Source organism: Gigantopelta aegis, chromosome 6 (assembly GCF_016097555.1).
Source record: "Gigantopelta aegis isolate Gae_Host chromosome 6, Gae_host_genome, whole genome shotgun sequence".
Classification (NCBI taxonomy): Eukaryota; Metazoa; Mollusca; class Gastropoda; order Neomphalida; family Peltospiridae; genus Gigantopelta; species Gigantopelta aegis.
Window position 1 is genome coordinate 23667957 of NC_054704.1, and position 25375 is coordinate 23693331.

The window sequence follows — 25375 nt, forward strand, 5'->3', positions numbered from 1 at the left end:
TAACTGAAAAATCCAAAACTGGAAATTGTTTATTGGTCTATTCTAAGTAATTTATACACATTTACCATTAATAATATGGAGGGATTGTTTGTACAAGCAACATTTGAATATATATTTCTATACGGATAACATATTAAACAAGTTTGACCTCAAGTAGTAAAAACAATTTAATCAGCTTTGCATATAGATGATATACAATGAATTTGCATAAATTATGTAGTGGAGAATACACAAGAAAGTATGAAAAATAATTCAGGAGCTTTATAGCAGCCAGTTAATTATTTTACATGTATTCACACTTGAAAGTACATTCTCCGTAATTCATGATTTCACTGAAATGCTCAATACTGATGAAAAATTAATTACTATTTTAATGAAACAAAATGGTTAACATTTCAAGCATTATTTGGAAAACTATTAACCAAAAATGGCAAGATCTATTTGGTCCTCAACTGAATACATTGGCCAGTATCATTAAGTGATAAATGTGCTAAACATAATCTATTGCTGGTTTAGTATTCCACGATCTCTGTTGTATTCTGTCAAACTACATAACAATGACTAGTATCAGATTTATGCTTAAATTACTTGAACGATTATTCAGATATGTATTATCATGGACTAAAAGCACTACAGCTGTTTAACATATACAGTTCAGTTAGTTGGAGGTTCGAATTATCAACATTAATGCAAAAAAACCCGTCAAATTGCATTGTTTCCAGCTGTAAATTCTTGAAAACTAGAATTAAAACAATGGTGACATATCACAGGAATGGACCGATTAGAATATTGCTTCATATTGTGTCGGCCTAGACAGGTTTCTGGCTTATTTCCCAAATGTGATGAAGTAACTTGACATTCTAGTCTTGACATGACCAATTTCTAGGAGACTAAATACATTTGAAATACAAAATTAAAAAACCAACCTGCACATAAAAATATTAAAAAGTCCATTTCCAGTCAATTTTTTTAGTTATAAACATATTCCCATGATTGGGGGTGGCTGGGGTGGGGGAGAGAATAAATTTTATAACAAATCTGTAATTCAAGTTCCTGGTTTTCTTCTTTTCTAGTACTGTATATGGATCCATCCAGTTGTTTTACTTTGCAGAGCATAAAATGATCACTATCAGTTTTAGGATTTTTGTGAATCATTTGAAATGTGTAACTTGTATACATAGCACTAGCTTCTGCATTTACGAGACAAAATTAGAAAATTGGCATCTTCCATGATTTTGACTCTTGGCTTGACAGTTAAATTACAAGACAAAATTGTTTTCATTTCAAAGATACATATATTGGTTATTGTTCCTGATGTTGGTGTCTAAACGTCTCGCTAATGATTATTAATTTCACTTTCTGTGTTTTGGACATCTAGTTTGAACAATGATCCATGAATATTAGACATAATAATGCCCACTGGTCCACACACAAAACAAAATTACTATTTGAATCCAAATCTGTAAGCAAGAGTGCCTGACTGCACGTTAAACTAAAAATACATGGCTCACAAAATATGAACAAAAATGTATACATTTTGATTGTGAGGAAGTAATAATCTGAAGTATTTTAACAAATCTTGACTTGCATGGAGTCAAAATTATGGAGATACACGGTGCATTTGACACACTGAAAACATTTCAACAAATAATACAAAAAACAACAATTAAAGATGGTTAGTGATGGATATAAACTATGTATATATGAAATGCCCCATTTTTGTACATGCAAAGCCCAATTTCTTGACCATCAACCAATTTCATGAACATCAAATACATAATATGTCCTTAAAAATAGTTATTTACAGTAACAGTATTCTCATGATACATTTCTAAAAAGGTTTTAACTATTAAAAGCAAACCCGAAACCGAAATAATATCCTGAGCAATGCAAGTGTTGACTATGTTTAATATATTAGTGTTAAGATTTCTTATCACATACATCTGTTTACGGTAATACCATGGATGTTAATATGATGATCATGTCCAAAACAAAACAATTCTTAAATTTCTTAATGAACACCAAACAAATGCAATTACTTACTCTGACGGTCAATCATATCTCAGTACAATACATTTTAAAAATATATATATATTAAATAAATTATTACCTGAAAAAAAAAGAAACACAATAACAGGCACATATGCCAGAAATTTTGCAGGGGACATCCAAAAAATTTCTAAAGGGGTTCAGGGTCAGTGGGGTTTTTTAAATTTGAAAATTACATGTCCTAAAATCCAAGTTCCTGCATTATAAAAGTAAAATTCTTCATGACAAAGGCTAGTAAAAGCAACACTTTATAAATAAAAAAAATTCAGGATGTACAATTTTGTTTTATTCTGAATATATATATATACATAGTCATGTACGAAATTGTTATAGCAAATGAAATAATTATAATTACAACTGAAAATATGTATATTAATAACAAACAAATTTTGTTTTGTAGGACTATGTATTAATTTTGTTTAGCTGAACTGATTTTACTTCCTTGATAACATGTTTGAAATACTATTTCTACAAATAAAATTCATCATGGCAAATGCAGGTACATACTTCTTTTTTAAAGTTCATTTTATGTGTATGTGGGTGTTCATCCCCTCTGCAAATGTTTCTGCATTACTTGGTTTTGATTTGCAACAAATGTAAAGGACGGTATAAGAAAGCATTTGTCTTGTACACAGTATTAACTTGCTTGATGCTGTGTTATATTAATTTTATAATGCCACATCATATCACAGTATTTTATCTTGAACACTACATGATTAAATAAAACATAATATTGTAATAAATAAAACTAAGATTTTTTTACCTTTAATTAATGATTTTTATACCATATTCCCAGATCAATTATATCATCACCACCAATTGCATTTAAGGGATTACATATTTATTAAACAAATATGTACATGAATTACTACAGATTTATTTACACAACAAAATTGCACTACAGTTGCTGAGTATGTAAATAAACATTAACTACAATAAAGAGAACTGGTCACTGGCTTTGTGCCAAAATTAGTCTTCACAAGATGCAATATATCCACACCATTGTTAAGACAATATGCCATTCAACTAATGCATTTTTCTGGGTTTTTTGATGCATGAAGAAAATGCCAAGTAATAATCTACTTTAACATGGTGGGAAAGACAATTCCACAGTCATTTTACTAACAATGACTTATAAATAGCACATCAATTTGACATAAAAAAATGTTCGGAATTCAGCCGAACCAAATTCCAATGTTCTTAAACAGTGGTAAAGAATGGAAAGGCCAAGTTGAGGAATCTGAACACAGATCATGACGTCGTCTGACTACTCTGGATCTCAGCTTGTTGTAGCACTGGAAGCAGCAGACAGAAGGCATCTTGAATATATGTGCTGCTGTTAGATGCCTACAAGATCAAGAATATTGAATCTTTTAACAACATACTGACCTACAATCAAAATGTGTTCTTATGGTATGGAAATGAAAGTCAAACATCATTATCAGAAATTCTGTAGTCTAAAAACAATTCTATAGTATAATTTAAAATCATTAATTCATGTATAGTCAAACCTGACTTAAGCGGTCATACACAGTAGTAGATAAAAGACAGGTGGCCACTGATTACAGGTTGCCACATATATAATGTTTAAAACATTTGTTGTTGTTTCTTGTTTTACCTTATGTACATACTGCTAATCAATGGATGAGTGCTTCACAGTTGACTATAAATCAACTTCTGAAATGTCTCCTTCAGAAATAATGCACATGGAATGTATTAAATTAACCGTTCTCAAAAAGTTTGTTTTCTTTTTCCCATTTAATTATTTAATTCCTACTTCAAAGTAAGTGGATCTACAAACGTCAAGCATAGGCTGCCCAGAGGCAATTAGATACATTCCAAGTCATACTTTCTTAAATGATACACAGTATAGATGTCGGGACTGAATGGGTACTAGTATTCCTGAAGTTGTGAAGATCGGTTATTTGCTGCACCTTATTGCTGTTAAAATATCCTTTTATATAGTAGTAAACATTTACTGTGGCTGCTTAATACAGGTATTTCAGCGATTTAGACAGGTGACCGCTTATTACAGGTGTATTTACATTATAAATCTTTTGGAAGGGAAAAACATGGCCGCGTAAGGCAGGTGACTGCTGATTATAGGTGGCCACAAGGACAGGTTTGACTATATGTGGTTTTATTGCTACATAGGCTAGTACTTGTATACCTAGTTAGTAAAATCAACAGTGGTGATATATATACTTTAAAAAAAATATTTACCAGCCTTGGTAATATTGTAGTCAAGCCGTCTGCCTTAAGACTGGTAGGTACTGGGTTTGCACCCCGGTAAAGGCTCTCACACAAAACAAGTTTTAATGGCTCAAATGGGGAGATGGCAAGACCACTAAACCTACCTCTCTGACTAACAACTAACAATTAACAGCTGTTCTGGACAGACATCCCAAATAGCTGTGGTGGGAACCCAGGACAGGGTGCATAAACTCAAAATGGAATTATATCTATTTTAGAAGGTAACATTATGAACATATTTTTGCTCATTTATATGCGACACATTACTGAGTAAAAATGTGGACAAGCTCACCTCCAGAAAGATATTGGTAACCATTGGTGTAACAAGAGAAGAGTCTTCAATATCCTCCTGGAAGAAAGATAACATCAAACCGATGAGTAAAGTTTTAACTGGTAACTTGAAACATGATTTACTCGTTTACTTTGTACACATCAATGGTAGCAGGGCTAGCTCTGCCACTTGCCAAATTTGCCAACTGCGAATTTCAGGAACAATTGCCAAATTTTATTTTGATCTGGCAAAAAAATTTCATGTACTAATTGATATTTTGTTGAAAAATAAAGGTGGATTTTGCATATTTAAAGATAATTTGGCAAATGGTTTTGCTTACCCAAAGCTAGCCCTGATGGGAGGGGCAGATGGGTATAATAAATGCAAGTTCACATTCACTGTTTACAAATTAGGTACACTGACAACATACATTTCTCTATTCACACATTTCCATCTCCATTATATGTTATCCGAAACAAGGCAAAGTTTATGTAGAAAAATAAAATAAATTTGTCTAACATTGCAAAACCTTTGACTAATAGACAGCAAATTATAATTATAACAATTAGTTTTAGTCATATAATAAACAAAGCATTATGTTAAATTCTCCATTCTATGGTAACATAGGTTTGTAAAAATATGAATCACTCACAGCAGCTTTATTAAGACACTGAGAGAATTTGGTGGATAAGATGCCAATCTCTGTGCAGAGGACTTGAGTGAAACTGCATGGAAACAAAACAGTTAAAAGTTTATTCATGTACATGTATCACAATAAAACAGCTGTATTTAGAAGATATACATGCATTTGACATAGTTATTGTAGAATTTGGTGTTTGCTAGTTACAGAGAAAGCAGCAGTTGTGCCAATGAGACATTTGCCCATGATTCTACAAGCAGAAAGATGAAAACAATAAACACTGACATCCATAATGAATTTCTAAAGAATCCATATATTAAATTATTATTTTTCAGATTAATTCATTAAATGGTTCTGACATAAATGCATATAAAGTAAATAACAGTTTTGGTAACCAATGACTCAAAACTACACAATAATATATATTTTTTTATAAAGAGTTATTATATATATATGGTTGAGGCCAATTCACTAAATAGTTTGGATTAAAGTGCATGGAAAGTGTACTTATTATCTGTAAAATCATTATTTACAGAAGAACAATGAATCTTGACATCAAGGACCTGAAAAGAAACAAAATTCAATCATTCCTTTCAATGCATCCAGAGAAAAAAACTGTCGACGTGTTTACCTTGCCAAACTCTTTGCTCGGTCATAGCAACTCCTATCAGAATCTTTCTGCAGCAGTAGCAGTTCACCTGCTTTGTGAAACTGCTCCACAGCTTTTGCTGATATTTCTGCCAAACTCTGGATAGCACACTGGTGAATCTCCTGGAGATTTAAACAAATATTATCATGAAAACACTGAAGACATTAACAATTTGGTAACTTGACAGGTGGTACGATTTGTAGTTGTTGGCCCAATTTTGCATAAATCATTGTTTGAAACTCAATAGCCTATGTGTGCCCTCTCACACTGTGATGTCCTTTACTTGTTTATTCATTCATTCACTCATTCATTAATTTTATTATCTAATTTTCTACACTTAAAAACAATATTATGTTTAACATTTAATTTGTGAACAAACTTTCCAGAGTTATGTACTGTATTTGATCATATAATTTTGTTATAAAATATGATAACATTATGTACACTTTATTATATAACTGCAATAATCTACCTTTGGCTCTGTTTTTTCTCCAGCTTCATCTTTAGTATAAAAATCAGTAATCCACTGTCGAATTTTTTCCTGGGTCTGCAACAACAATGAAAATATGTTCTGTCACAATTTGCATGCACAATCATAAATAACTAAATATATTCTATTTACATATTAATAAAAAGAAACTATTTATTATCCCCAATAATCTTTAAAGTACAACCATAATAAAAAATCAGAACTGACACTGACCTATCAGTAGCTAGTTATGTCACAATCTCTAACTGAAACAACAACTTTCAAATACAAATTGCAATCAAAGAGTTAAATACCTTGTTAATTTTGTCTGGTGTTGTTCCAAGATGAAGTTCCGATAAATGTTCAGTGACAAGCTTAGAAAATTCATGCTCCTGTTGATCATCTGAAATGGGATGTACAGGGTTATTAAAATAAACTTGTTTAATGAGTAATTTCTCAGTACTCAGTACTCAGTACTCAGTACTCAGTTCTTTGTAAATAGGATGTGACTTAACAGTCAGCTGACATTTAAGTACTATGTTATCAGTGTTTGAACAGGAAGTAAAATATGGCTTGAATTGTATCCATACATGTCTTTTTTACTTTGTTGAAATAATAAAATATTAGACACCAAATAACCATACTGTACGAACTGTGTTGATGTGTCATTAAACAAATATTTTTCTTTCTTTGTATTAATACACAGTCAACAAAATTAACTTTTATGTAAATCCACAAAACTAATGTTTTATGTTACTGAGTGGATTCCATATATGCATTTCCATATAGTGTATGTCTATGTACATATGGAATCCATGTTTAAAAGTCACAAAAATCAGGCATGATACTAGTATATTCTTTGGAAATTGGTCCTATTATGTATTCAGTAATTATTATAATAAGCTGATTAAACATGAGCAGGCAGGAGGTTGTTTTTTCAAATCTTCAAGATAAGACAAGGTAAAACGCAGATGGCACCGAAGTTGCAAATGCCAATTTACTGGTGGTCAGCTTGTTTTGACGAGCCATTATTAATAAAGTTTAATACCATCATCGTTGTCTTCCAGTTCAAACGTGTTCTTCATTCTCACAAGCTGTGGCTTCAGAGCTGCTACAGTTTCATCTGTCATGGCCGCCAACAGCATCTGCACCTGTTTCTCACTCTGATTGGATAATATTTCCAGAGCCTCAAGATGCGCCAAACCTGAATAAATAAAATACAAGATGATTTAACAAAATGTGCATATTCTGTTTGTGTTTCCTATATAGCTGTATGTATTTCAGGGCTGAAAGCATATCAATTTAATTTGTTTTTAACAAACTGCCCATCTAATATTTTCCACAAGTCTACCATATTAATGTATCATACTGAATTTGGAATGACAAACCAACTTCCTTATATATAATACTATATATAATATAGACCTATTGTAAAGAGTATCACTTGTCACTTCCATGTACATGTTTTGCACCTACTTCCAAATGTGGAATATTAATATGCAATAAAGTTCATCTTTATCTTTATTTGATTATTTTTACAAGAGTGAAATTTCCCTTCCTTGACAAATCAACAAGTTAAAATTTTCACTCTCTTTGGTGTTTTAAAAACCAAGATGTTTTTACCCAAAACGTTTGTGGATTGAGAAGAAAAAGTTTCCTAAATTTTTACATTATGATTTACTGAATATACCGGTACCAATAAAAAAACAAAAACAATATATCTTCATTAACATTATGATTTAATGTCTACACCAACATAAAATAATTTCAATAGATCTACATCAACCACAGCTACATGTAAAATATTTTCACCTTGGAATTCATCAAACATAGCACCAAAGTTAGCTTTCCTCGATTCCTCTGCCTCCTGATCCTGCTGAACTCTGTGCTCTGCCTGGTCCTTAGCATCCCGTAAAACCTGCGACAGGGTCACCTTGTCCTTCTTGTGGAAGAGAATATTCTTCGTCCTCTTGAATTCAGGATCATGTTCGTTAAGAACGTCGATTGTTTTCTTGCCAATCGTCTCGAGGACGTTCAGACCTCCTGTGGCCACAGCTTCCACAGCATCAAGGCTTCCAGATATGAAAGATTTGCCCTGTGTAAATACAGAGTAGGTGTAAAAACTAAAACCTCCTTGTTTAAAGATTGGTCTTAGATATGAAAGTTTGTTTCATTTAACGACACCACAAGAGCACATTAATTTATTAATCATCAGCTATTTGATGTCAAACATTTAGTAATTTTGACATAGTCTTAGAGAGGAAACCTGCTATATTTTTCCATTAGTAGCAAGGGATCTTTTATATGCACCATCCCACAGACAGGATAGCACATACCACAGCCTTTGATATGATAGTTGTGGTGCACTGGTTGGAAGGAGAAATAGCTAAATGGGCCCACTTGATGGTCAAAATATAAATGCTGTTTGAAAAACACACTTTCAATGCAAACATATAACAGCTATGTTATAAAAAAGGAACTAAATTACTAATGTTAATGTAATTTAACACTGTCTCATTTAACTGGCATGCACACAGATGCTGTTTAAGACAATTACCGTATTTTGTATTTTAACAGTCTCATTTAACAGGTATGCAAACAGATGCCGTTTAAGACAATTACCGTATTTTGTATTTTAACACAGTCTCATTTAACAGGCATGCAAACAGATGCAGTTTAAGACAATTACCGTATTTTGTATTTTAACACAGTCTCATTTAACGGGTATGCACACAGATGCAGTTTAAGACAATTACCGTATTTTATATTTTAACACAGTCTCATTTAACGGGTATGCACACAGATGCCTTTTAAGACAATTACTGTATTTTGTATTTTAACACAGTCACATTTAATGGGTATGCACACAGATGCCATTTAAGACAATTACCGTATTTTGTATTTTAACACAGTCGCATTTAATGGGTATGCACACAGATGCCATTTAAGACAATTACCGTATTTTGTATTTTAACACTCATTTAACGGGTATGCACACAGATGCAGTTTAAGACAATTACCGTATTTTGTATTTTGGATGTTAGGTTTCCAACTCCCCACCCAGAGAACCAGCCACTAGCAGCTTCAGCAGTTTGCTTTTCTTCACAACCTTCAGGTTTAGTTTCAGACTCAGTCTCTGTTTCAATCTCAGCCTCTTTTACAGATGCACGGTCAGTCTCAGTTGGTTTTGTTATTTCACTACTTTCCTTGTGAGGCTGTTCTGTTGCAGGACATGCATCTGTATAATATATACATAAACAAGTCTTTAACATTTTAGGACTTTTCATTTTTGGGATACCACAGTACCTGAAAACTATTACTTAAACAACATTATCATAAAATGCAAAAACAAAATCCCTCCTTGCTCCTTGTGGATACTGCACCAAAAGGAATACAGGCAATAAATGAATTTTCAAAATGAATGTTTTTTAAATTATTTGAATTATTTTTGGAATATATTATACAGGCCATAATTGGCAAAATCTCTTTCATAGTTTCAAAGACATTATTAGTATTTAATAACTGAAGAAATGTCCATTCATTTATAATCAAGTCTGTCATTACACAATTTAGTTAAAACAAATCTCGACCATATAAAGCTGGTATCAACTTCCTATAAAAATCATCTCAAATTAACAAAATGGAAATGTTATAATATTGTCAATGAAAGATATTATAATTTTATTCTTAATCAAATCCACTTATTTAAACACTGTGTCACAATAGGAAAACTTCAGTCACATTCTCACCATTATCGTTTCTTTCGGTTTCCCAGACTTCAGATGTATTTCTGGCAAGAACATCCACTGGAGGTGCTCCAAGACCAGTTTCAATTGTTTCAACAAATGTTGTGAAACCTTCACCTAAAAATAAAATAAATCAAAGTCTCATAAATATCAATACTGATTCATCAGGTGTGCAGTAAGAGGGGTACCTACAGCCACAATGGTGGATTGTTCATTTGGAATACAGGTTAATATATACTAACTAGAATCTACAACCGATTAATGTTGGGAATCAGTAGGAATTCCATCACCGATATTCTGTTATAATCAGTTTGCAGGGATTTTTGATTATGGTAGCCCCACTCCCATGGCTAGTGATATTTGTTGGGCTAGTAAATAACTACTATTGTCATGCCTGACGGCTAGTGACTTTTATGGTCAAATGTTGCAATTAAGTATTTTGTAAATATAAAAAAGCTGCCCCCACCCCAACCCCACAATGTTAGTGTTTTAAGCTCTATCTCTCTCTCTCTAGGTGACATATCTGATAATCACTATTATTTAGTAAAATTGCATTAACTTAAAGTAAAGTAGGGCCAGTGAATTTTTAATTGAGGCTAGTAAATATATTCAATAACTGATCCCATGGCTAGTGAATTTTATAAAAATTCTAGATGCCCTGGTTTGCACTAAACAGTGCATTTTGTTACTTTTCCTTATCTTTAAAAAAAATTAACTTACAATACAATTGGTTAGAATCATATGAACTGAAGAAAGATTTGAATTATTAGGATTATTAACTATTAGCCTGTGGTCATGCTCATCAGGATAGATCCTACAAATTGATAATTTTATTATCTATTCAATATACAATTTTTATTACTTACATATGAAAAAAATCCAAACACAAGAATATTACATCAATTTTATCCTTAAACTTTAGGAACAATCACAGTATATAAACTAACATTTTCTATGACAATTGATTACAGAACTTCATAAATCAATCATTATTATATTGGTAGAGACCTACCGATCAATTTTCAATTATAATCAATCATTGGTACATCACTAGTTCATTGTCGACTTTAAAATGCAAATAATACTGTCCATGAAAAATTATAACTGAAATTTTTAACCACTGCAAATACAACCATATTTACTGAATTCACAGTGATGCTTACCAACTTGCTGGGTGAATGTTGTGACAGATCTGGATGCAGTCTTCAGTAAAGATTTTCCCCATCCCCAACTTCCAGATTCCTAAAACAATTTAATATACCATTATTACTTAAACCCATGATGTAAATTATCCATGACACATTTCATTTCAACTTATTTTCATGCTTATATTCAATTAAGGTTCAAGCACGCTGTCCTGGGCACACACCTCAGCTATCTGGGCTGTTTGTCCACGACAGTGGGTTAGTTGTTAGTTGGTTAGTGGATAGTGAAAGGGAAGAGTGTGTAGTCGCTTTACTCCTACCCAATGAGCCCTTAAGAACTTGCTCTGGGTTGGAGCCGGTACCAGGCTGCGAACCCTGTACCTACCAGCCTGTAGTCCGATGGCTTAACCACTGTGCCACCGAGGCCGGTTCCATGACACAAATTACACATACAAATGTAATTAGAAAGATTTCAATCCTTCAAAAAAAAAAAAACCTTCCCCTCCAAAAAACACCAGAATCTGATAATTGTTTTCCGATTTTAATTATTTCCAAACCGATAAATCTTGATTCTCTTATTACAGTGATCAATGTATGTGAATTTGTAAGAATTTCATTAAAGCTAAAGTGTCATGACATATGTAGGCTTGAAACATGATAAAATATGGTGTTAAACAGATTCTGTTTGGGGTTGGGGGTTTTTTTTGGGGGATGGGGGGGGGTTAAAAAGTAAAAAAAAAAAAAAAAAAATGAACCTACATCAGCTACCTCTGACAGCTCATCGAGTACCTTGTCCTGCTCTGGGGTGTGTTCTTTTTCCACTGACCTTGGTATGTCTTGTGATTTTGGTGTACCACTCACAGTGTTTGACGTATCAGCTGTGTCTTTGTTATCACTAACCAACTCTTCAGTGCTTTGATTAGAATTATTCTGCTTTCCCAACTTCTCAGTTTCATTTTTCTGATTCTGACTCGCAGCACTTACGTCTGCTTTATCAGACTTTTCCTCTGTGCTACCCGTTTGGACATCCTCCACAGCACCAGACTCCTTCTGTGTGTCCTTCATATCTGGAACAGAAGCAACATCCTTGTCATCTTTTTTTACAATCTTTTCCATGTCATCTTTTTTCATAATGTTTTCCTTGTCATCTTTTTTCACAATGTTCTCTTTGTCATCTTTTTTCACAATGTTTCCCATGACTTCTGTTTTCAGCTCATCTGCATCACCAGATGCTTTTTGGGTCACCTGAGTAACTGGTTCCTCCTTCGATATCTGCTTGGATGGTTGTTTAGATGCCTCATCTTCTGCAGGTTTAGATGTCTGTGCGGTTGTCATTTTCTTTGACTTGTCTTCTGCAGGTTTTGATCCAGTCTTTTTTTTAGCATTCTTTCTGCCTTTCCCTTTATCTTGCTCATTCTTTTCTGAGTCTGCCATTCTAGAACATGAAATATGTTAAACATCATGTAAAGTTTAGAATTTGGTATTTGTAACTGTTCAAACAAGCATATGAATTATATTAACAGACTTTAATTATTGGACCTCTATCTAAACATCACCATTCCACATCATTACACGTACATGTATACCAGTGTTCTCACAATTCCTTGACAGTTATGTACGGAAATGTAATTTAACAGTATTTTTAACAGCTTCTATTGTGTCCCATACCAGTATCCACTTACATATTTGATACACACAATAAAAGTTATAAATATGTCAAATATTCTGTTATCAGCAAACTTGAAAATTATCATGAAATGGTATTGGAAGCAGCAACAACAACTTTATTAACATAAAAGACAACAGGTCTATTCATTATTTCAGTTGAGTTACATATTAAATAAATAATTAGATAAAAAATTTAGATAAAAATCACCAACGCTCTATAAAAAATTTAAAAACGGTCTGTACCACATTTTGCTGGCAATATTTTAAACGCCAAGAAGCAATCAGCAGACTGCTAAATCTATATTTTTAAAACAGAATTACATTCAGTTATGTTACTTTTAGCTACAGGAAGAAACACAACAGCACCCCTTTTTAATAATACTCAGATTAAATATACATGTTGTGTATATGTAGAATTGTTATATATATGTAGCATCAAACATAGGGTTATTGTTGTATTAGAGCGAGAATCTTTGCAGCAATTCTGTATTTTCGCTAGATACAGTTATCTCTGATGACAAATAGCGAATCACAACCATCCAAATGTCCATCTAGCTCTCGAACAGCAGAGTACTCGGGCTAGGTCTGTGTTCATAACAAAAAAAATATTTAAATTCCCCAATTACTTTAAAGTGCATTCACTGCTAATATACAACTTTTATTTAAGTTGTTGCATATAGATACCCCACCACCCATCCCTGCTTGCAAATAGCCCTGAATCAATGCAGTCCTATGAAGGTTTCACTAAATTAACTGATTAAAGCCTCAGTCACACTGGATCGTACGTTTTCTGGATCATGCGATTGGTGGCAATTTGGCCAAGGTACGACCAATCGGCAATGTTTGCTACAATCTCCATTTGCGATCGCATACTGCGATTGCTCTTAAGACCGGTGGTAGGTAATCGTACGATTGGTGGTACTCGTGGTCATGTGATCACCAACAATTGGAGAAGATCGATCGCAAGATCTATTGTAGGTAATCATGCGACTAGTGGTGGCAATCAGCGACCGATCCTACGATCAATTGTCGCAACCTTCGAACTCGCACGATTGATTGCAGCCAGTCATGAGATAAGTCGCTCAATCAGATATAAAGGCTTGTGATCATGTGTCAGCATCAGTAGTCACCTAGCTCTCAAGAAGTGCACTTCGTTAAACTTTTCAACTGAAGCTATAATTTGCTATGCCTCCCACTAAGGGAAAGGGCCGTGGGAAGAGGACCCAGCCAGAGCCAGAATCTGATGTCGGAGAGATTTTGGCTGACATCCACCCAGTCCAGGCCATGCAGGATGACCTCGCCAGGGACACGCCAACCGAACAGGATGTATGTGACGACTCAGCAGAGGATGAAATGGTTGCCAAGAAGAACAAGATGCCAGAGCTGGAGTCAGCAGTAAATCAGGCTTTTTGCGAATGGTTCGCCGACCACCCTGTTTTATGACATGAGCAACGTCAGTTTCAAGAACTGGCAGAAGAAAGACCGCCTCCTGCACCAGAAGGGCAAGGAGCTGAACATGAGGGGTAAATAAGTATATTGAGTATTATGACCCAAAATATATGAATGTTGAATATATACTGGTCTGCGAGCTAAAGACTGGTGGTACCACCAATTGTAATTGTCGTGTAACCAGTCGAGACAGGTTGTGACTGGTCGCACTACCATTGTGAGGTTGTACGACAGGTGGTACCACCATTCGTCAGGTGACATGACCAGTAGCACGACCAATTGTGTGACAACTTGACCCATGATCATGCACGACTGGTGGTGCATCCATGGCAAATGGTGGTACGACCACGTAAGACCTGTCTGCGACCTCTTACATACGATTTGGAATCGCAAGTCAGCGGTTTTGAACATGACCATCGACCTTGCTTGCTCTGGCAATCACCCACGACCTCACACTCTTTTTACAATTTGCCCGCGATTTCAACATTTTTCAGTCACAGCTAAGTCATAACCTGGTCGCAGGTCCGGTGAGACTGGGGTGTAAGCTGCTGGGTCAGAGATGTTTGACATGAATGATGGGGTGTTCTGACTTGGAGAGGTTCCCACTGTGTTTTGATGGTTACTAGTCATTTCGTACCATCCATTTCGTACCATAGTTTATGGTCATTTCGTACCATAGTCATTTCGTACCATAGTCGTTTCATACCATAGTGCTTTGGTCATTTTGTACCACAGTCATTTCGTACCATAGCCATTTCGTACCTACTTTTTACCATCTCGTACAATAGTGTTGATTATTTCGTACCATAGTGGTTTCGTACTCGGTATCTTATTTTTGTTATGGCATGCCACTTCTTATTTTTATTGTTGACGAATAAACGTTGACGTGTAAACATACCTTGTAAAGTGAGCAACGGTTTAAATTAACATATGTATATTGCCACTGATGATCATTCATATGATACAAGACATTTGAAGATAAAAGTAATAAAAGTAATATATAATCTTTTTCTTGTTGTTTATTTGTTTCTTTCTTTCTTAAGGGTGGGGCTACAATATAGCTGCATTAGCCTAATGTTTATTTTTTTAATCAGTAATTCGATATTTTACGATCAGTCAACTAAGCTGCACAATAAATTATTGAGATACGAAATGACCAAGGTATGAAATGATCAAACAGACATGGTACGAAATAACCATGGTACGAAATGACTACGGTACGAAATGACCAAATAACTATGGTACGAAATGACTTCGGTACAAAATGACTATGGTACGAATTGACTGGTTACCGTTTTGACAGGGGGGGGGGGGGGGGTCTTTGAGTAAGCATGGGGGTTCATCTGGACTCTGATTACACAAGTGCAAAATATGCCCAAATACTTCATCCCATGACCACTCAGTCCACTGACAGATTCGTCGGGTTAGCTGCAGGTGGTCAGGTCACAAAGTGGACAATAACAATTCACAAAATCTCAAAATGAGGTCGTTAAAATCAAGCAGGTGTAATCAATAACTTAACGGCATTTACCTCTATTTGTCTGGTTGCTATGTAGAAAATAATTCAGTATCGTTGCTTCTGTTACAAAACAACATCAAAACTTTTGCAAAATTGCGGTTTAGATTCCTAGCCACGTCAACTTCTGCTTAGATTTTTGTTGATATTTTTAACCACATACGTATAATAAACTTCCGGTAGTACGGGTTTTGGAGAGTACTAATCTACAAAATGATAAAAGATTTCTAGTAAAATCTGGAAAAGAACTAAATCAAAATCCAATCCAATCAGTGTATTCATAAATACATGGCGGAATTAGCTCAGTCGGTTGAGTGCTCGCCTGAGGTGCTTGCATCGTAGGATCGAACCATCTCGGTCGATCCATTCAACTGATTGCATTTTTTTCTCGTTCTAACCAGTGCACCACACGTTCAAGTGGTCATTGGTTGTGGTATGTGCTTTCCTATATGTGGGAAAAGTGCATATAAAAAATCCCTTGCTACTAATGAAAAAATGTAGCAGGTTTACTTTCTAAGACTATATCTGAATTACCAAACATTTGACATGCAATAGCCAATGATTAATTAATGTGCTCTAGTGGTGTTGTTAAACAAAACAATCATAAAAGCATGAACAGTATAAATGAGTTGTGCCATGTATTGTGGTCCATTCATACATGAAGTACGGCTATTTGATGTTTAATGCTGCATTCTAATCATCTTGTGAAGTGTGCTCACGACTTTTCCTGTCATTAATAGCATTCTAATGTCAGAAGTCATATAATACTGATGACTGAAAAACTTGATTTTCACAAATTCAAAATGGCAGAAATATTTACAAGTATTTACGCATACACACACATGCACACACACACATGCACACACACACACACACACACACACACACACACACACACACAAAACCACACACACACACACATATTGACATACACACACACACAGATCATATATCATAGATATACACCGGACATAAGGCTGGTAGGTTCATGGTTCGCAACCCGGATACCGGCTCCCATCAGAGCAAGTTTATCGACTCAGTGGGTAGGTGTAGGGCCACTACACTGTCTACTCTCTCACTAACCACTAACAACACACGACTAACCCTCTGTCTTGGACAGACAGCCAAAATAGCTGAGGTGTGTGCCCAGGACAGCATGCTCGAATATAAGTGTAGTAGTGTTGGTATAAAGTGCTCCTACTGGCAGTAACTAGTGAGATATCTTAGAGCATGCTTATCATATGCTGACTTTAACATTCTGGTAGAGAAGTTGTTTAATCAGGGTATCCCAAGGACTCCCAAAAGCCTTCAAAACGTTTTATGGTCTAGACACTCAGAGGTCATTTCATATATGTTGCATTGTTGACTAAAATTTTGTCTGGTACATTTCCAATATGACTGTAGGTTGTGCTCATGACAGGTGTCACCAGTGGGGCAGGATCTGTCACTGTTCGTTAACACTTGATATCATCACTGTTTTTACAGTGATTCATGAGTGCATGCCATCTCAGCTATGTATATATTCAATTGAATTCTATCCTGTGCAAATTTGGGTTTTCTAAGCTATTTTTGGGAGTGGTGGTCCTCCTAAGTACCAGTACCTGATAGTGGATCATGGAACCAATTACGACTGCTCTAAACATCCTTTTGAGTCTGTCTTGTGCAGAAATACGATTTTGATAACAGAATACGGTTTTGTTATTCTGATTGAAGTTAATAAACTATATTTATAATTCAATCACTTTTGCTTGGGATGTACTACGGCTAGATATCTTTGTTTCAAAACTGTTCTTCTAGCAAACAATAATGCGTATTCGGATATTGTTAAAAGTAGCATTATTTGTGTTAAAATGGCGGCGTATGAGGTATTTTCTTTTCTAAAAAATTATTATTGAAATAATAATTATATTTGGGAGGCGGTGGTTTGGTCAAAGTTTAATAGGATTAAAAGACCTTTGTCGAGTTTAGTGTTGTAAATAATTGACAATGATATGCAACAACAATGTCTTACTGAGGACCTGTTTAAATACATTTTGTTTTTGATTGATATATTTTCGATATATTCCCGTTTTCGTAATAAAGCCATATTATTTTATTATTTAGGAAAGAGTTCCGTATTTTCCCCACTACTACAAACGACGTAGTGCTAGGCCTGGATTACGAAATATAAACTTTATGTTGGTTTTATAGAACAAATTGTTTTAAAAGATATTTTATGTAACTATCGCTAATCCTAACCCTAGGGCCTAACCTTAACCTTTAGACTACTGGATTAATTTTTAACAAAAACCACATTGAGTGGGTACAAGTTTATAATTTTTACTCACATATATTCACTTAAATGTTTCATAAATACATGAAATAAAGTTCATATATGAATCGGTAAGTATTATTTTCGTGTCTTTTTTTGCAATTTTTATTATTTTAGATCGGCTAATGGTGATTAAAATTAGGCAAAAAATCGAAAAAGTTGCGTTTACTTACGGGCATTTGTGGCCAACTGTCCAGTATTTATGTCCATTATTCCCGATAACAGTGGTTTTCTGACCAGAACTTTTTTTTTAAACCCGAACTACGATTCATATTGCAATATTTGGTAATTTTCGTTGTTGGTAAAACGATCGAATTTATTATCAGATTAGCTGTTACAATCAGCTATCGATCCCTGAAAATTACCGCGACGTGCCGCCATTGTTGTCAAGCGAAAATACTTGTCGAAAACCAAAAATCAAAACAAAAACCACCATTTTGAAAAAAAATCTTTTTTCTTTAATTATATTTCCGTTTCCGGTGAGTGTCGTGTGCAAAACGGCAGGAAATATGAATTGGGGAATGCACTGTATACAGTGTACAGTATATCGACTGACGTGACGTCGGGCGAGATATCTCGCCTGCAGTAGTCAGAAGGTTAAAGCCGCACACCCTAGTTCCATCCAGTGAAAATAAATTATAATTTGGTTAATCTACAAACCTGTAACACACTTAGATCACGTTTTTATCAAATGGAGTGAAAAAGCAGGTTTTATATCAATAAATACCATGGGAATCCCCGAAGTAGGGCGATCTCGCCACCGGGCGATCTCTCCACGGGCGAAATCGCCGTAAATTCCATATACTGCTGGGCGAAATCGCTGTCCTATATATATCTAACTAAAGAGGAATTTTATGATTTAAAATGTTTATATTACTAACATTAATTACCTTATAAACTCATTGTGTGGATGTTTATATATTATTATTTTTTGTTTCTGTTTACTCCGCCCAACTTTTTGAGAAACCAATATCAAACCCAAAACATGCACTGAATAATAATAAGCTTAAAGTACTGTCAGTCGGGCCAACAGATGGAGTTTCAGTTTGAATTTTATTAATTTGTTACATTAATATGTTCTCAAACAATAAGTAAGTGTACAATGAAATGGTACACAAAACGTCGGCGATCTCGCCCAACCTTGCTGATATGGAGTAAACTGAACAAAAGCAATGACAGAAAAAACAAAAGCTTGGGATTAAAGAACAGTACCAAACCCAAAACATTAATTAAATATTATTATAATAACCAATTTATTGTAATAAACAGTGACATTCCCGTCTGCTTATATGTATATAGAGTACGGCGATTTCGCCCATCAGTATATGGAATTTACGGCTATCTCGCCCGTGGCGAGATCACCCGGGCAAGATCAACCGGGCGAAATCGCCGGACTCCGAATCCCCATGTCCCAATTGCTTGAAATAATTTTGAAAGTTAGTATTCTGATGTCACCGGTAGATGTCGCTCGAAGCACAACAATGCCTACGTCACGACAAATTTCTCAGACTTGGGGTGCGTTCGTTTCACCTCTCCTGGACATGTTCCAACTGTTCTGTCCTGGTTGTATCCCCTCTCCAGATATTGTAAGACTTAGCAAAATTATTGGTTTTAAGGGTTTGTAACGTTTTGTATTGAGACACTTACTTGTCTGAACTTTATTGTTACTGAAAATGTTCACGAAACTGAAGAAAAATCTCACAAATGAACAACAACAAATCGGATGTTGATTGCACGAACCGTGCACGAGAAAATAAACCAAACCAAAATGATAACGGTCACATGGTATACCAACGTCTGTGACATTGAAATGGAAATATCCCCTCAAAAAATAGATTAGACCTTGTCCGCTCAACGTTTTTTTCTCAGAGGCCCGTGCCATTTTATGAAATACGAAAAATGCATTTTGTGGTATTACAAAAACCAGGATTACCAAAAAACACTTCAGGTGAATGGAAATGTATATTCTAAATAATAAACGGTAAGTAAAGTGCAATTTTATTTGTGAAAAAATGGGTTTAATAGCGAAAAACAACGCCGTAATGGTTAAGAACTAGCCGTAACTAGGGTGTGTCCCTTTAAACTAATTCTAACAAATATTTCTTTAAAATCGTTATGGGGAAAATAAGGAACTCTTTGAAATTCATATTTCATAAAAGGTACAATTTTGAATTACAATATTTTCTTCTAACTAATATAACAAAAATCCTGTTGGACTCTAAATACCTAAGTTACATTTATATTGAAGAGTCTTCACTCTGCTATACCATAAAATCATCACAACCCATTGTGTGTGTGTGTGTGTGTGTATATATATATATATATATATATATATATATATATATATATATATATATATACACATATACTTCCGCAAAACTACATTACCTAGTGAAATAGCACCCCCACCCCCTTCGAAAGTTGGCTCAAGTAGCATAAAAATGGGGGGGGGGGGGGGGGGCGGGTAGGGTTGTTAGATTTTCCCAATTGTATTCAGTAATTCACATTTACTACATCAAGTGTTTCTGACTGTTGCATATTTTCATACTTTCATAAAATGTTAGTAAATAATTTCAGAAACTATACCTTCACACAATCGAAACCATTAAAGGTCTACATTTATCAAAAATGTAATTCACTATTGTTTGGTATCTACATATACCTTTTGCAATATATATGAAGTATCAATAAAATACATTTAATTTTTTTTACCTGTTTTTAATATATTCGCAATAAAAAGTCACGTTTTCCCCATCGATTGCTAAAAAGCCTCAGAACTCCAAGAGTCAAGTCACGTGACCCTGTGACGCGCTAACCGGCATAACATTCGCAGCCTTTCGGTCATTTTACATGGAAGTGGAACACGTGTATTTTTAAAATGCGAAAATGTTATTCCATTGAATTGAATTGTATGTTTGGAATATTATTTTGAAGATATCTTTCAAATGTGAAACATGGTGAACCATTGTTCATTGTATGGATGTACAAAAGCTGCAGTTAAAGGCAAAAGAAGTTTGCATATTTTTCCAAAAGACAAACCGACATTGTTTGCACGGAAGCAGTTCTTAAACCGAACATGTGCGTATTAGAAAGGACTGTCAAAATGGGATTGGAATTGCAGTGACCACTTCACACCTGGGGATTACGACAATTATCTGAGATGGTTGAAGGGAATGGCACCGAAATAGGCTGACCGCATTTGGCTCGACGGATCATCATCCGTGTACTATGGTTCAAACTGATAGGGAAGTAACCCTAACAGATTTTCTCCTTCTTCCTCACCAATCGAGGTAGCATTAGAATAAATAGACAAGTCCGAAATGTCCAAACTAACGTCCGATAAGAATGAGCTATTTTCCGAAGAATCATTACATGCTGTCGCCATGCTAACCTACTAATGAATGAGTGGAATTCACCTGATGCTACATCACAGGTCAGATGCGGGTCAAATCAACTGGATCAGTGTCGTCGTGTCTTCGTCGTCGTCCCCCCCCCCCCCCCCCCCCCCCCCCCCCCCCCCCCCCCCCCCCGAGCGTTTTACAAAAAGTCACTTTATTAATAATTGGGGTGGTATTTTTGTTTTTTATGGTTAATATTGTAATCTTTATGTATTTTTTTTTATATACTGTGTATTACTAATGTGCCATGATTGTGGACCTTTAACTTTTGTTGCATTTAAACATTTTTCAACTTGAAATTCAAACACTTTGTCAAAACAATTTAAATAAAGGTAGTTTTATTTCGATGCGTCTTTTCCTACTCCCAATGATTGATAATTTTCTGTTTTAAAAACCTTTTTATTTAAAGTTATGTCATCCATATCTTTTAAATATTGTATGTTTAAAAATGAATGTTTCGTAAGACTATTAAGTGTATGTATGGTTAATCAATTATACGAACTTGGAATTTAAGCTATTTTGTAGCCTTTACAGTATACTGGCTGACCTGAGAAAGTTATGCTGCATTCATTTTGTGCTTGTGAATATCGTGAATTCACAAGTTCCAAATTATAAACCAAGTGGAGAGCATTCAGGTGATTTATAGACAATCTGCACTGTTACTATAATCCTGAATGATTTTACTTTGTTAAGAAAATCCTACCCCAGTTCAAAAGTTGTGTTCACAGGTTATTTGGCCAAATGAACGTTCTTCACAACTTAAGAATTGGGAAATACGATATTAATGACTTCTAATGAATGCAGAATGAATCTCTTACAAATTATGTTTACATTTCAACACAGTAACTTTTTTAGTATAACAGGGGCCCACGTTCACCAAGCACTGTCTTGGCCTAGGTAGAGTAATGGTTAAGCTGTCAGATGTACAGATGGTAGACACTGGTTTCGCCTCCTGGTACAGGCTCCCAAACAGAGTAGTTTCAATGGCCACTGTATAGTATTGTCAGTAAATGTTTTCTTTTCTGCATAGAAAACAGTATCGGATCATCGGCGCAAGTGGGACAGAGATGAATATGAAAAGATTGCCAGAGAGAGGTTGGCTGCAGAATCACTCTTTGACGAAGATGAAAAGGAAAAACCTGTTAAACGTGAATTACTTAAACCTAGGGAGTATAAGGTGAGTACTACATGTTACATTAATTTTACATTTTATTCATTAATGAATACAAACATGCATTAAAATATTGGAAAGTCTTTATTTTTTCATGATCATACCTAAATTATGGAAAACGTTTACAACTGCTAAATTTTGTCTTCTCCCACGCATTGCAGGCATTCTTTTTTTTCTTTTTTTTAACTTGCTTGATTTTATCAGAAAGTGTGGCCAGGATTTCTGATTTTAAATGACGACTAAGGTATGAAATAAATACAATGCTACATGTACAATGTGTGTGTACCTGTCTGTCATAAATGAACTTCTTTATTTTTAACTTAATTAATACATTCATTGGAAATGTTAATGTTGATTTTTGTTTCAGGTCGATCTCGATTCTAAACTGGGAAAATCTTCAGTAATCACTAAAACAACACCAGCATCTCAGCAAGGAGGGTTTGTAACTGTTTTTGGTCTTAATTAAATGTATTTAAACTGTCTCACCATCCTTTTTCTTATGCTGCTAATTCTAAAGTTATGAAGCATTGACAAAAAAATAATTATACAGAAATCATTTGGTTTTGATTTGTTTCGTTAAAGAGTTATGTCAATAGCAGAACTTCATCTGGTATAACAGAAATGTATTGTATAGCATTCCTTTGGTGATGCATTTTATATAGGAATGCTATATAATAGATTTCTGTTATGCCAGATGAAGTTCTGCTATCGACATAACTCTTTAATGAAACAAATCAAAACCAAACGCAGAAGAGAATCATGTACTGAATGCCAAAAAACAACCTTAACATGGACAAAGAAGGAAAAGAAAGTATTTGAAATGTTTTATTTAATGAAGCGCAATGGGCTACTCTTAATTGGGTTAATTAGCAGCAAGGGATATTTTATATGTACCATTCCACTGTCTGTTACACCAGTTGTGGAGCACTGGTTGGAACGAGAAATAGCCCAATGGGACCACCAACGAGGATCGATCGACCATCAGTGCATCAGGCAAGCGCTTTACATCTGGGCTATATCCTGTCCCCTTAACATGGACAAGAGTCTGATATAAATGCCACATGCATGAGAAATATCAACACAGTGTTAATAGCAGGTATCAATGCAACATGTTAGTTTTTTTTAAATGGTTGTTGATATAACAATTTGTGTTGTAAAGAGACCTCCATTTGCAAAAAGTTTATTGGTTGAAATAAAAATTCTAAACTTTTGCACTTATTGAAAAAAATTATCTTTTTCTTATTACAGTACAAAATTCACTATTCCAGTTATGGCTTTTTTGTATTTCAGTTATTATTGCAATGTGTGTGACTGTGTTGTTAAAGATTCTATCAACTTTTTGGATCACATCAATGGAAAAAAACGTGAGCATTTAAATTTTTTAACAAGTCTTCACATAAAATATTTGTGGAAAGACACAGGGCTCGAACTTAAGAATTTGTCTCCCATGGCAATTCTATTTTTAAATTGCTGTGGGTGAAAGAAACCACTGATGGCAATTTTGACTCTGCCTACGTCAGTTGTTTTAAAAACTGACTTTTGCAGCAAATAAACATGACTGAAAGATTATTTTCCTGTATGTAGACATATTTCAAATGTACACATTTATATACTGGCAGATAATGTACACCAAGTGTATACATTTTGCAGTCGTTGAGGAGGTAAGGCAATTTATATCTCAACGACGGAAATTGTCGTCGTTAAGTTCGAGCCTTGAAAAACATATAATTACATGTAAAGTAGAGTTTTAATTGAACGCCAAAAATTAATAGCAATTTAGTGAATTCGATCAAAAAATCTGTAGCAAAACTTTAGCTTTTTGGTGAATTGGTAATGACAACTTTAATTGCATTTGGCAATTTGGTGAAATATGGCTTAAACCATGGTAAAGGTATAGTAAAATGTATGACCTATTTTACTGTAAAGTCCATGATTTTTAATGTTTCATGTGTGTCTAAAAACTTCGTAGTAAATGACACTTTCATGTTGCTAACTAGTGTGCTATTTAACTCATCTTTTTTTTTTTTAAATCAGATCAAAGGAATCTGGGTATGTCCATGAAAATAGAGAGATCATCATTAGACCAAGTTAGAGCAAGATTTGAAATGAATAAGAAAAAGAGAGAGGAGAAGAAAAAGGAATACGACTTTGAGGAAAGAATGAAAGAACTAAAGGAAGAGGTAATGTTCAGTTTCTGTTTTGTTTTATGCTCACATCTAAATAACAGTTATAATATAAAAGTTACCAACATATCGAGAAAGTGATCTGTATATTTCAGTTTCACTCCATTCTCATCTTTAAACAAGAATCGGCACAATTATTTTTGATTGAAATATTTTAGAAAAATCTTCCAGTGCTATTTTATTTTTAAATTTGTTATTTGTTGTTTCTTTTTGGGATGTTTTTGCTTTTTGTTTTTTTGTTCAATATATGCAAATATTTAAAACAGATGTGTAAAGCAAAATTAAAAATCAAATGTAATTTGTTTCCTAAACCTTTTATATTTAACATCTGTAATAGCAGTGTTGTGAATTAACATAAAAGGTATAAGACTGTACAGTGATTATTTGTATTTAATAGAATATGCAACGGCTAAGTGGTAGATTTAAAATTGACGACTGAAACGTAACCCCATTCTTT

General features: G+C 34.4%; 2 protein-coding genes across 2 annotated transcripts in view; one reads left to right on the top strand and one right to left on the bottom strand.

The window, feature by feature from the left end:
- On the bottom strand, positions 1-16023 carry LOC121376035 (protein FAM114A2-like). Its single transcript, XM_041503798.1, has 13 exons — positions 15871-16023; positions 11982-12657; positions 11241-11319; positions 10081-10194; positions 9352-9569; positions 8144-8426; positions 7380-7535; positions 6646-6734; positions 6335-6409; positions 5845-5984; positions 5226-5298; positions 4595-4651; positions 1-3396 (listed from the first exon to the last, which is right to left on the bottom strand). Exons 2-13 carry the CDS (start codon positions 12654-12656, stop codon positions 3301-3303), a joined length of 2055 nt encoding a protein of 684 aa, XP_041359732.1. The 5' UTR covers position 12657; positions 15871-16023; the 3' UTR covers positions 1-3300.
- The window catches only part of LOC121374433 (zinc finger matrin-type protein 2-like), a 12547-nt gene continuing 1247 nt past the window's right edge, over positions 14076-25375 (top strand). The window contains exons 1-5 of the mRNA XM_041501535.1: positions 14076-14285; positions 22595-22741; positions 23103-23173; positions 24026-24099; positions 24770-24915. Of these exons, the coding sequence (XP_041357469.1) occupies positions 14076-14285; positions 22595-22741; positions 23103-23173; positions 24026-24099; positions 24770-24915 (648 nt within the window). The remainder of the gene's footprint in view (positions 14286-22594; positions 22742-23102; positions 23174-24025; positions 24100-24769; positions 24916-25375) is intronic.